The sequence below is a fragment of the Empidonax traillii genome, unplaced genomic scaffold (assembly GCF_003031625.1).
Source record: "Empidonax traillii isolate 1590-97213 ecotype Southwest subspecies unplaced genomic scaffold, ASM303162v1 scaffold188:size807701, whole genome shotgun sequence".
Lineage (NCBI taxonomy): Eukaryota > Metazoa > Chordata > Aves > Passeriformes > Tyrannidae > Empidonax > Empidonax traillii.
Genome location: NW_020955381.1, coordinates 634,453 through 648,288, shown reverse-complemented (window position 1 = coordinate 648,288; position 13,836 = coordinate 634,453). Strand labels below are relative to the sequence as shown.

Here is a 13,836-nt window from a genome sequence, read left to right as displayed (position 1 = left end):
TCCTATACACGAATCCTGTCTCTCATGATTCAAATCTTGAGCCTCAGTTTTGTGACACAGCAATCCCCACATACCGTCACAATGCTTTTACACAGAGGTGCACAAAGGACAGAAACAACCTGAGGAGCTGATGTCACTCCATGCAATACTTTGAAGAGGTTTCACAAAACTAGTTAAAGGAGCCTCGCCAGGGTTAGAACACACAGTAGAGGGGGGAACAGGCTATTCACTCTCAACAAGTGTCAGCAAAGAACTTGCAGCTGCTCTCTTTGGTGGTTCCCCCACGTCACAGGCACCCTCCAGAGTAGGAGCTCTAGGAAACTACTCAGGGGGCCACTGGTCATTTCTGGTGTCCATGGTGCCATATTGTCCCAAAACTGCTGGCCTGGTGGCAATGCAGGCAGCCTCTGGCCAGGAGGAGCCTGGATGAGGTGCTCCTGCTCCACCAGCTTCTGCAAGGTTGGGAAAGCAGGAGATGGCACCCCACAGTATCCCCATTTCTAGCCCAGATGCCTCAGCTGCTTAAGCCTCTCAGACCTGGAGCTACTTCTTGGAGCAGAAAGGTGTCCCAGGTGCCTTCAATAGCACACCACAACAAGCTTTCATCAGGCAGGCATTCAGGGCTGGATGGCAGGAGTTGGGATAGTACACACCATGTTCAGTTCTGCTGTGCTGGGATCACACATTCTTCGTGTTTTTTCTCCCTGATGCTGGCAAAACTAAACATACTGTAAACAGAAACAAATAACTGCACATCCCCAGTCGGGCTGAGCATCAGAAAAGAAAAAAAAAAAAAAAAGTGAAAAAGGAATTACTTGTGATGCAGTTCCTGGGTCTCTACCACATGTTCTGTTTTGCCAGTGGGTTCAGGCAATATGGAATAAACAAAATTATAAATGCCAGCAGCTTTATAAACAGCCAGAATTTCATATCTTTGTGTTTACTGAGCTGTAGTTCAGGAAACAAAACAAAAATCTAGAAAGGTAAGGTTTAATGTGCATGTTTTGCCAAGAAACAACTACACCACATATTCAAAACAGTAATAGAGCAATTACAGCAGGGATCTCTGGTAGGGTAGTCTGACCTTCTTGTTTTATACTCAAATATTAAATGCTTTGAAAATCTGACAAGGTAATTATTTTAAAGCTCAAGCAGAACACTCACCGCCAACAAACAGTCGGTTTGAGTCTCTGGTAGAGAAGGAGCTCTACAGAAACTGGGTTAGGGATGTACTTGAGCCTGTGGTTTACAATCTTCTTCTTCTTGACAGTTTACAGCTTTCATGTGCTTAAGTGATTACATTTAAGTAACAGTAGATTTTTATTATTTTTTTTGTTGTTGTTCTGAGTTAGCCAGTTACAGTGTTTGTTCCTGGGGCTCTTGCTGCATCCAAGGGGGAATGTAAAATAGAATAAAATTTAAAAAAACCTAAACAAAAAAATCAACATTTTGAAGCAATACAGTACTTCCACATATGAGGCAAATTCACTTCTAGCACAGCAAAACTCTTTTTTAATTCCACTAATATTTGCCTTTGAGTGTAAATAGGAGCAAACAGGCCTTTCCAGCCTGTGCCCAGTGACATGTCTGGACTCCCCCTGTGAGGAGCTGACAAGGCTCCCTCCAGATGCAGAGAGCTGCTCTCTCTGCATCTCCCCAGTTACTTTCTTCCAGGGCTTTTCTGGAAAAGGGAGCTCTACATCACCACCCAGCAGTGTGCCTGCCCACAGCAGGATAAAACTTTTCCTGCTACTTAATTGCTTCTTCCCCCTCATTTAAATACATCAGCTCAGACTCTCTCTTGGATGCAAACTGAAGCTTTTGCTGCTATGGTGAGATGGCCTCTTGAAATCTCAGTACTGCACAATTAGCATTTGCATGCCATTAACATTTTTTTTTGTCTTAGTAATACAAAATTGCAACTGTGAAATCTAGGAAATTAAAGCTCTTGGGTTCCTTAGAAAATTTACATTGTACCTTCCGTGTCTAAGAGGTTTTTCTGCTTCTGTAATAAAGAAAGGCTTTTGCAAGCAAACATCCTTTCTTCTACGCCAGCATAAAACACAAAGCTAATAAATTATTAAACACGTATTAATGCACGGAAACACTGCAGTCTAAGGCTTGATCTTAAGTCCTTGGACCCAGGTGGCCTCACGTGGGGAGACCTGAGAATCTGCCTCCTCCTCTTTGCATGGGATGCTCCATTGCTTCAGCATCTCTCCCCACACCAGAGCATTCCTTCACCCTCTGTGCTGCCTTCATCTGGCCACAATTAACACCTGCACAAGCACTTGGGACAGCAACACATGTGAGGGCAACACAGGCACATTTATCTGTGAAGTATGGACCACCATCTATGTGCACAAATGGGCTGCTTTAGTACCTGTGCACACAGGGTCAAGCCAGGAGCCCGGCTGAGAATTCACCTTTCTCTTTGCTGCAAGCAAGGGTATTTAGGGAAAAGGAACAAGAAACATACATATGTAAATATATGCACCCATCTATAAACACACATATAGGCCCTCATGCACAACCAGCATTTTCCACATGCGCAAAATCCCATCTGCCCATCACACTGACTCCTGGGCATGCAGAAGCATACTCTGGCACCTTAGACAGCCAAGCCAGGCAAAACACCTCTTCTCCAGATTTAGAGGCTGATCTGCACAGGAGGGGATTTTCAAGGCTTTAGTAAGTAAATCCCAGGATGAAATTTTCAGGATCCCTGCAAAGAGCTCTGAAGGCTGCAAAGTCATTATTCTGCCTCTTGGTCTTGCCTTCCACATCACATCAACTCCCACCACACAGGCTCCCAGCCTAGATGCAGAGAAGTGGGCTCTTGCAGCAAGAAATACAGCTTCTTCACCTGTTAAGTTTTGCTTTCAGTAAGTCTGTATTTATGTAATGTAAAAAAAAAAAAAAAACACAAACAAACAAACAAACCAAAAATTCACTCCAAAAGCTCTCAGTTGCTGGTCGGCTCCACAAACCTTGATTCTCAACCAGCAGCAAAAACTGGAAGCAGAGAAGTCACTGCTGTGAAAGGCACATTGAGTTTTCCAGGATTTAGAGGGAAAAAGGAACAGGTCATACATCAAGATAAAAAACAGATGAGCTTTGGGGAACATAAAATTCCCCGTGTTTTGAAATCTGGTTTGGTTCTTATTTTAAAATATGAAGCCACTAAATGCTAATTGTTTAAAACCCTTCACCCCAGTGCTACCAGAAGCAGAATATTTAGCTATTTAGCTATTGTGGCATTTTGTGGATTGTCATCAGTGTTGTTGATGAATGGAAAGAGATGCCTTAAACTCTGATCTCCAAATAGGAGCGTTTCCAAATGCATCTTCCAACTCTCCTTGTTAGAAATGAATTAAGAATTGCCAGGCAAGGTCAGAAAGAAGCTTTTTTCAGCCTGCACTAAGCAATGTATTCTGGCAGTAACGATGCCAGGAGGCAGATAAAAAGGGAAAACACACCAAACAAAGCTAAAAAACGTTCCTTTTGCAGTTCTCACAATACTAGGGGGGCATCCTCATAACTTCTGAAAGCTCAAAGATGATAAGGTTAAGCATTTTAAGAAGAAAATATGCTTTACCACAGTATTTCACCAGAAATACAGAGAACTGATTTCGGTAGGTACAAACCGATTGAAAATTTGCGAACATTAAAAAAAAAAAATCGAGGAGCCAAGTCAGAGTTACAAAGAGGTCTGAATTCAGGATGCATCCAGGGAAGGTTAAAGAAAAATTAACTAGTGTTTTTGACACTCTAACTCACATTAGAATCATAGATCTTAATATAAGTACCTGTTTATGTAAGTACCAAGCCATTCTTCATCAAGCATTGAGTTTAAAGTACACATTTAGCTCACCTATAGTTTTGTAGTGGTTTCAGAATGATGGTAGTAAGCATGGCCAAAAAAAAAATCAATTAAAAAGCACATCACACAGTTCATAACATTAATTTTCAAGGCAATCCTTTCTCATGTATTTCTGCAGAAATCTGCTATTAAGTAAATGTAATATGCACTTGCTCAGAGATTGCTTGTTATTGGGAAAAAAATATCTGCACTAAAAATATGTAATTTAAAAATCAGCTCCCATAAAGCCATGTTAAAAGGGGTCTATGATATAAAGCAGGCATACAAGAAATCGTTCTCATACACATCTTAAATTCACATATAGAAAAAAAAAAAAGCTGGATCTGCCCTTGTGGTCCTACTGGGAAAATCCCTGCACTGAAATACAGGTGATTATTTTCAGACAATGGCTTTTCTCCAGCATGGGTAAAGGCAACTGGATTTGTTTTACATAAAAAAATTCATTATATCATCCAAACAGCACATGTCATTGAAGTATCAGAAGATCACATCTCTGGGTGGTATAATTTGGGGGTTTTTTTCTGGTATTTTTTGAATATTTCATTAGACAGCATATCTCCCTCCACATGGCACTTTCCCCTGAGAGTTTCCCACGAACAGCTCTGCCTCTCTCCACACACATGGCCACGTTCAACTTTCTGCACCGACGTTATCGCCATTAAAGCTGACTCTGCAGACTGTAAGCAGAGATGCCAGACAAGCCTGATGATAGCAAAACAGAGAGGAGGCTCTTCAGCAATACTGAAGAGCCACTGGAGTAGATGGCACAAGCTTTTATTCCCAGCCAGCTACCGCCACCCAAGCCCCGTTATGGGTTTCCCCCGCAGAGCGGGGATTGCTGTCAGCCTCTCACAATTATCCTCCGACAGAGCCAGCAAAATGTCAAACCCCACCAACTTTTCCTCTTCCCTGAAATTACTACCTTGCAGAGAGGAGGGTGCTATTTCCTTTCACATTTGTGGAGGAGGGGATGGGAGGCTTTCTAGGATGACATAACCCAGAAACCTCTTGGGACAGCATGTGCCGGGTAGAGGAGCCGCTGCAACCACCTGCTGCCCCACCCCGCAAGCACACACACAGCATGCCGTGGCTCTGCAGGGCTTCTTTCCTAGAGCCACCGGCGTCCATGGGAAACAGCCACACACACACCCCCCCCAGCACGTCCTGGAAAGCACACACCTCTCACACACCCAAAGGACTTCCCTCCAGCTCTCTCCTGAGATGAGCTGCAAGGCTGATTTCCATGATGAAGCTGCATGTCTCCTAATGTGCCCGAGGCATTCTGGGGAGAGGAACAGTGGAGGGGAAAAGATTCTGACAGCCCAGAAGCTGCATTTCTCCATCCTACAAAATCCTCTCTCTCCCTGTCTCTTTCCCATGCGTATCACAGGATCATCTGAGAGCGTCTACCAAAAGTCGCAAGAAACTGAACTATGCAGAAAAGTACCCTTCCCTCCTCATGAGGCCTTATCAGTCAGATATTCCCGGGAGGGGTCACAAACAGGGAGGAAACAAAAGGGGAAAACTGTTGACTGAAAAACTGTATATAAATTTCACGTAGCAAAACCCCCTCCCCACAATGAATCCTTTCCCAAAGGCAACAGCAGCCCAGCTCTGTCATTATCAGGACAAGGCTGTGAGCCCAAAACAAAAGCATCTTATCAGCAGCAGGAGTTGGCCATGGTCACAGCAACAATGATCTTGTCCTCATTTCTCTAACAAGCTCCCACTGGAGTTGAAACAAGGCAAACCCGAGGGAGGGAGTCTCACTTGATAGGCTTTTTTAATTTTTATTTTTAAATCGAGGTTTTAAGTCATTTCACTCATCCAAGTCCAGGATGCTATTCTCATTCATTTCCTTGGAAGTAGGATGAGGCTCTCATTGCATAACTGCCAGAGAAAGAAAAAAAATCTAAACAAGCAGCAGCAGGAGGAACGCTCACAGCCCGCTTTCTGTCCGTGCTCCTCCAAACCGAGTCGGCCAGTAATTATATTGACCAGGGCACTCTATCAGCCTCCCCTTGTCTTCACCCCAGGTCTGACTGTACCCTAGCATACTCAGAGGTCTAACTATTATCTAAATGGGAAAGATTTGTAGCAGAGCTGGGCTCTCCAGGAGACAGGAGGGGGGACTCCCTGCCACTCTGGCTACATTTGATTTCCTGGGACCTCAGTAGTGAAAATAACATCCAACGGCACCTGAAGTTTCCTAACTTACATTCATTAGTGAAAAAGCATTGGTTGCTTCTCATGCTTCAGCCTAAGATCATCCTATCCTATTTCCCCTAGGAGAATAACAGGGATACTAAGAAGCCACCAGCCTCCCAAACTTGAGTGTCAAACCCCCTACGAAATCGTCTGTTTAAATTGTGTGCAAGCTTCTCCACGGAGATCAAGCTTTAATTTTTTTTCCACAGGTTCTCCGAACAGTTCCAGCCGCGCTCAAGAAGCCCAGGGCGGCAGCCCCAGCCCCGCAGGATGGGGAGCTCCTCAATAGCAGGATGTTTACATAGTAAGTCAACCATGTGGGGAAACTCCTCTGCTCTCCAGTCCAAGACAGCCACCCTCCTTGGGCCGCCGCCGAGGAGCGCCTGGTACCCTCTACTCCTCGAACCCCCTCGGGAAGCGGGGATTAACGCGGAGGTCAAAGCTGGGACTAACGCGGGGGCATCCGGACGCGCCCCGCTCCCGCTCCCTTCCCGCAGGTGAGCGGCGGGCAGCACCGCGCCGGGAATGCCCCCACGGGGGGTGGGGGGGACATCCCAACGCGAAGGGCACCGCGCCGCCCCGACCCGACCCCGCGCGGGGGGCTTACCTTGCGCACCCCGCCGAAGCCGTGCTCCGCCGCCACCCGCTCGGCCTCCGCCCGGCCCCCGCCGCGCAGCTCCACCAAGAAATGGTTGGTGAACACGGCTCCGCGGGCCGGGGGGGCGCCGAGGAAGAGGAGCAGGAGGACGAGGGTGAGGAGGAGGGCAGCCCGCAGCAGCGGCGGCCCCGCCGGCATGGCCCCGCGCTGCGCGCCCGCGGAGGGCAGCCCGCCGGGGCGGGCGGGCGAGCGGGGGAAGCGCCCAAAAGGATGGGAGGGGAGGAGGAGGAGGAGGAGGGAAGAAAAAAAAATTAAAATTAAAACAAACGAGAGCGGCAGAAGGCAGGAGGGGAGCGGCGGTGCGATGTGTGAGCGCTGTGAGAGCCCGGCCCTCCGCGCCCCGCGTTCCGCGGCGGCCGAGGGGCAGCACCAGCCGCGGAAGGATGGATAGATGGATGGATGGAGGGGGGGACACGCCGCGCTGCCAATCACGGGCGGGGAGGATCGCCCTGTTTCCTTCCCCCTTCGCACAGCCCGCGGCGCTCGCTACACCCCGTCTCGTCTCCCCGACACCCCACCCACACCTCACACCCACCTGCCTCGGTCCTCCCCCGCCAGAGCCGCGCCCCGACAATTACACCCGCAAGCCACGCAGCAGCACCCCCCATAGCTCCAGCCTAGCCCTGGACCTGCTCCAGCCCCAGCTCTTCCCGTGGGGCTGGAGCAAGGAGAAGAGGATGCTGAGCAGTGCCAGAAACCCCAGAGAAGGAACTGTTACACAGGTGGCTGTAGGGACAGGAGAATGAAACACTTGAACCAAACCCTCTCTTCAGCCCAACAAACGCAAAAGTCAGTGAGTTCCCCCCTCAACTCCCTCTCTAGCCAAAACCCTGCACCATCTGCTCCCAGGGCCATCAGCAACCTGTCCCCATCCCTCTTTTTACAAAAGTCAAAGGACAGGGAAGTGATCAAGCAGTCCTAGGACAAAGTCAGGGGAAAGCATCAGGCCCAGGGCTCCTCACTCTGCACTGACCTCCAGTCTGCTCTGGCAGCCTGCACAGGATCACACAGCAGTCCAGGCTCCCTGATTAATCCCCAAACATGAGCTTTCAGGGGATGACTGATGGGAAAGCACCTGGGCATTCCCTGTGTTGAGACAGCCAAGGACTGTGAGTGTTCCGTGTACTGGTGGGATTGCGGAGGTAGCAGCACCTAAAAAGGATGGGAGCTTGGTTCTGTAAATAACCTGCCATCTGCAAAGCTCAAAGTGGAAAGGAATGGTGCAGGTTATACAAGTTTACTGAAAGGTATAGTTTAGTTTGTTCCTACAGATACATCTGGTAATTTGTCATGCCAAAGGTTAATCCTTTGATGGATCCCTGAATGATCCCCCCCGGGAAAGACTCAGGGCACAGAAAGCATGGAAGCATGGAAAGTTAGTACTGCCTTTAAAGCAAACAAAAAGATAGATTTACTGTAATCTGTCCTGCAAATGCTGAAAGGGATTACAGACCTTAAATCAATTGAGGAAAACAAAGGAAAACAGCAGAAATCACAAGTGAGACTCTTCTTCCATTATCCTAAAATGCTTTAGAAAAAGACAGAAGAGCTGATCGCATGACTGTGAATCCAAATGAGCACTGGTTTGTCATGGTAAGTTATTGATTTCCTTCCCCTGGATAAAAGAAAATCCCTATTCAAACAGAAGGGAAATGGTAACTTGGAGCCTGATCCAAAGCCCATTTACATCAACAGAAGTGCTGTAAATGAATGATTGATGTTGGGAAAAAAAAAATCAAACACAAGGGAAAGGTGAAACATGAGAAATGGCACAGTACAGAAGGAAAACAGCTTTGCAGCCTCATTAAGAGATTACATTGATAAAATCCATTTTTTGGATGCCTGTTCTAAGCATGGACAGCTATTAAAAACAACTTTATATGTTATTTCTTTAAGCCAAGTTGTTTGTTTTCATCAATATTCAGCAACACTTCTGCTTACAATATCCTTCCCGGCATTAAAGCAGATTCTGCTTCATGGTGAGTTTCCAGGTAACTTGGGGCCTGGGAAACTCTTGGATCAGTAATACCTGCTGGCAACTGCTTGACAGCCAATGAAGGCCCTACTGGTTTCCATCCTTGGGATCAGAAACTGAGGAAAATAAAACAGAACCAGGGAAGGGCATTTTCACTACTTTAAATTCTCATCTGTAAATACGTGTGTGTGTATGTATATATATATGTATGTGCGTGTGGGTAAGCCTTTCTTCACCCAGAAGTTTTCCCTTGGTTGGCACACATTTCCCCATTTTGTTGCCAGTCCGTAGAAAGAGAAACATCAGTAACAAAGGCAACGGAGAAACCCAGCGGGGCAAGATCCTGCACACATTCAGAAACCGGGACCATATCACAAGCCTTGGTGAGGGGTGTGACTAAGTCATTTGCTGTGCACATTCTGACAGCCCCGACTGCCGTCTGACAGTACCGCTCTGCAAGCTGCTGCCACTAAAGAGACATTGCCAAGGAGATAGCACCAACTGGCTCTAGCTTATAAACCACACCATGACAAGCTTTGATGGTTCTGTCTATGTGATGTTTAAAAATAATAAAAAGGAAAAAGATTGGGTTAGGAAAGATTGGGTGAAAAAGTCTAATTTGAATAACACCAAGAAGAGAAAACTCCACACAAAGAGGCCACTCAAAAAAAAAAAATGGTTGTTATGTTGACGACTACAGAAGTTTACGACCAGACAGGACCACTGGGGTTTCTAACCTAGTGCTTTATATAAGCTGAAGGGCTTATCTGTATTAGTTCTTGCATCTGGTCTGTAGCTCCTTTTTTTTTTTCCTTAATGTACCAATCTTGAGTTAAAAATCAAGACTGATCTATTAGGGCCATTGGGGGAACGTTCCAATGATTGCTTAGAGCCATTTACAAAAAGCTGTAACTCTATCTCTCTTTAGAACACCAGTTGGTCCTGCATTGACTTCTAGGTTTTGTTTTTATTATGAATTTGTTCATGGAACTACTGAACTATAATTATCCCCAGCTGATAGCTTTAATGTTGTGATGATAAAGACATATAGATAGCACTACCTGAGTCTCTCTCTGTAAGGCATATTTTCCATCCCTTCAACCTTTCCCATTAAATATTTTTACTCCTTGAATTGTGAACCGTGGCTGCATCAGGTATTCTTTCAGCAGAGGTCAGGCCAGTGTTAAATGGATATTACATCACATTTCTATTCTTACTTGGAACCCAGTGTTTCACCAACCAAGGATTCCATTCAGTCTCCCTGACGTGCAGCAGAGTGTCGGTGCTGACTCACACACCTCTCATCCCCCTCGAGCCCTCTTCAGGTTTGCTGCTCTCTGGGACGGGTTATTGTACCCTCCTGCTTGGCCAACGAACTTTGTCCCTAGATATGTGTTACCTTACTTGATCAAAATTCACGTCATTTACATCCATGGAGCTTTCCAGACAATCCAGATCAGCCAGCACTCCTCTCTTTTATAGTTCAGGGCTTCCTTCTTCAACCTGCAAACTTTACCGGTAATGAGTTTACATTGATGTACTGGATTAGCAAGATCTTACAGAGATTGTTTCTTGGCCCCAGTCCTTTGGAACTTCTCCAGAATCAAATCAACTCCAGTAATGATTCCCAGTTTGTAATTATACTTAAGGACCTAGCATTTAATCAGTTTTTAGTCTGTGTCATAAAGGCCATTTTGATTTTGTATCCTATTTATTCACTGACATGTCACACAATGTTAAGGGTCTCCCAGACACAAGCAATGTCATAAACATGATGGATCAAAAAAAACCTGCATTTTTTTCAACTTCATCAGTCAGTCCAGTAAAAGAGACCAAGGTTACTCATATAATTTTGGCTCATCTAACGAAATATAAATAAACAACAATACTAGCTTTACCAGTCAAAAACTACAACAGTGCTTAAAAATATATATATAAAATTAATTTAACAATTCCAGTTCCCAAATGGATTGCTGACTACATTTTTAAACAACCATTAAATTACTACAATTATTTTACCACAAGTAATTGGCACCCAGTGTGAGGTCAATAAAGTACTAATTTTTACCTTCTCCTGAGGACTGCACAGGATGGTACCATGCCAAGAGACCAGTGTGTCAGAGGAAGTTGTAAGAACTCACTTCCTTGTTGTGGAAGTCAATCCTAAGTACAAGGTTTACATTGCTTTCATCTTTAATCGTTCATCCCAGCAGTTACACAAGCAGTAGTGTTCTGAAGAGCTGGAAACAGAATATTGCAATAATTAAATTTCATGTTATGAGACAGCAAAGCACATGAGCATCCTTTGGCACAAGTCTAAGTCTCCCTTAAACCTATCCTTCTGAAGCTGTGAAGTGAGCATACATGCCTTAAGTAGACTTGGAAACAGGCTCAAAGATAATACCTACATTTTGAGCCACAGAAATGGGATTAAAAAAGCATGAGATTTCAAAAGGTAGGAATTGGATACATAGTTTAAAAGCTCACATTTGAAAGAAAGTGAAGCAGTATCATTTGGGAAAGTTGTTTAGAAGGACAGGGAATGACCAGACCTATTTGAAGAAAAGCAAAAACAAGAGAATGTAGAAGAATAAAGAACGTGTATTCTCTGCACATCAAGAGCACAGGAGAACATGTGTAGTTGAATGTATAGAATGAAAAGAATAGAGTGAAATGCTGTCAGGAACTGCTTGGGAAGTTGAGCCAACCAACTCACTGCTGAGTTGTCCCACTTCAGCTACAGGATCAAAGACACTTCAGAAGGATTCCAGAAGTACTCTAAAGGTATATCTGTCTGCCAGCCTTGCAGTGTATAAGAGCAAGCTTTAAACTGGTTTGTTTTGATACTGAGCAGCACAGGTATGAGGAAAGAAAAGCTGAAACCACAGCAGGTGAATTCAGAGAGTCCGCTGTGGGCTGATTTGGCAACCAGCCATGACTGTCTTAAAGAGGATTTTAATAAAACACATCTGGGCCATTTGAGCACAATGATAAAAAGATGGATGTACGAGTTATCATAGCTATTTCTCATAGTTATTTCTCTCATAGGGTGAGAGAAAGCTTCTAAACAAGACCTGGAAATACTGGTGAAAAAAAAAAAAAAAAGCCAAAACAAAACCAAAACCCAACAACAGCAGCAGATTTAAGGGAAGAGGGTACAAGAAAGCCAAGGTGCAAAGATGTCTGTTGACTATGACTAGACCAAAGGAAAATCACTGGATATGTGGAGTTAGGGAAAGAGATCCTGCTCTGGAGGAAAGACTGAAAAGTAGAATTCAAAACAAAACATCAAAACATCCAGAAATTTGTCTCCGAGAAATCCACCCACATGGGTAATGAAAGTTGCATGAATTACTAACAAATCTAAGTGTTTGCCTCAGGAAGTCCCCAACTGTGTCTCAAATTAATTACAGAAAGGCTGAGGGAAGGTGGGGAAGAGAATGCAATAACTGCCATTTAACTTTCTGAGTCCTTGTAGCTGCTCATCTCTTTGATAGAGAGGAATGGGTGACAACATACAGGTGGGGGACCACTAATAGTGAACATTTGGCTGGAATATAGGACAGACAAAAGTGCAGTTTATTGCAGTAATAATGCATATGTGGTGTTGACAGTTCCATGACAATTTTGTTGGGTAAAAAACCAGTCTTTGATTAGTAATTAAAAAATACTGAAAAATCTTAGATTTACTGTTGTCCTTTTCATTTTAGATTTCATATTATGTTCCTCACAGAATGTTTGATATTTTTTTACCATAGCAGTTAGAAACCATCAGTTTGAAACAAAGATATGTTTACAGATTTTTTTTTTTTTTTTTATTTCTGTGTATTAAAATTTCAGGCTTTACTTCCAACCAAAAGCAAAACAACTCAGTAGAAAATCCATAATTTTTATTTTAGCACTTGAGTTTAAAGAAAAGCCAAGACATATGATCACAAGAAAATAATTTATAAAGGCAAGACTGAAAATAAAACAAGAAGCTGTTCCTATCTGAGCTGAAAGCTCTCTATGGACAGACATTAGTTTGCTTCCATAAATTAGATATGTGACACCATATATCCAGATAAATGCAGGTTTCTCTCAAGTTTATCTTTGAAATCCCAAGTTTAAAGAAGATAAATTAAACTCTTCCACTTCTGACTTTGTTCCCCTGGCTGATAGGAAAATAAACATATCAAGACTTCATTGTATAAATATTCTTTTGATGGACCCTGCTTACAAAATTCCTCTGTATTCTACCGTAAATTAAAGCCTTGCATCCCATAGAAAAGTACAGGAAAAAACAACCACCTCTGCTGGGCTGCTTTGATCGCCTTTCTCATAATTCAGCTGCCAAGTGTTACCAGAGTTATGGTGCTTGGTACATGACTGAGGTGAATTTGTCTGTGCTCTTTCTTGTACCAGTTTCACACACCTGCAGTTCACCTCCCACTCTGAAAAAGGCTGCAGACCAGCAACCCTTCCCTCACAGAGTCACAAATTAAAAACCCAAAACAGCTTAAAGCATCACACCAGATTATCAGTTTTAAGGTAATAGATGTTTACTCCTGTTAAGGGTCATTTCCTTCACGATCTCTGCACAGCTACCTTTTAAGTTTTGCCATATTTGACTGTCTCATTCCCAGGCCCTGCCTAAAAACCTCTTCCTTGCAAACAGTGATGTTCTCACACTCCTGGGAGGGAGGCACTGGAGCTGGGATGCAGGCACAGGCTAAAAACTGAGGAACAAAGCTCAGAGGATGATGCTGCAGACAGTCTTCCACAGATACTGGTTTGGGAAATAAGAGAGCCAGAGTGTGCCACACCCCAACACGGCAGGATTAAGATTAGGCTGCCAGCACCCACCAGCTCAGCCCTCTGTCACCAGTTGTGCCACAAAAAGCTGTTTGGTGGAGGCCACACTTGACACAGAAGAGACAGGTCAGCAATGAAAAAGGTATAGGGAGAAAGGAAAACTTGAATTTTTCTCTTCATCTCACTCATACCTCAGATAATGATTACTAAGACTGTTTGCACAAAGAAACCTCATTCCATTTTGAGGTTCAGAAGTGTTTGTGCTGTAGACAGCAACAATAAACAACCTTTTGTAAAGAAAAATGGAGGATTATCTAA

General features: G+C 44.3%; 1 protein-coding gene across 1 annotated transcript in view; it reads right to left on the bottom strand.

Annotated features, from left to right (window-relative positions):
* The window catches only part of PCSK2 (proprotein convertase subtilisin/kexin type 2), a 100,365-nt gene extending 93,221 nt beyond the window's left edge, over positions 1–7,144 (bottom strand). Inside the window, exon 1 of the mRNA XM_027886514.1 lies at positions 6,699–7,144. Within this exon, the coding sequence (XP_027742315.1) occupies positions 6,699–6,887 (189 nt within the window). The 5' untranslated portion in view covers positions 6,888–7,144. The remainder of the gene's footprint in view (positions 1–6,698) is intronic.
* Between the last annotated feature and the right edge of the window lie 6,692 nt (positions 7,145–13,836).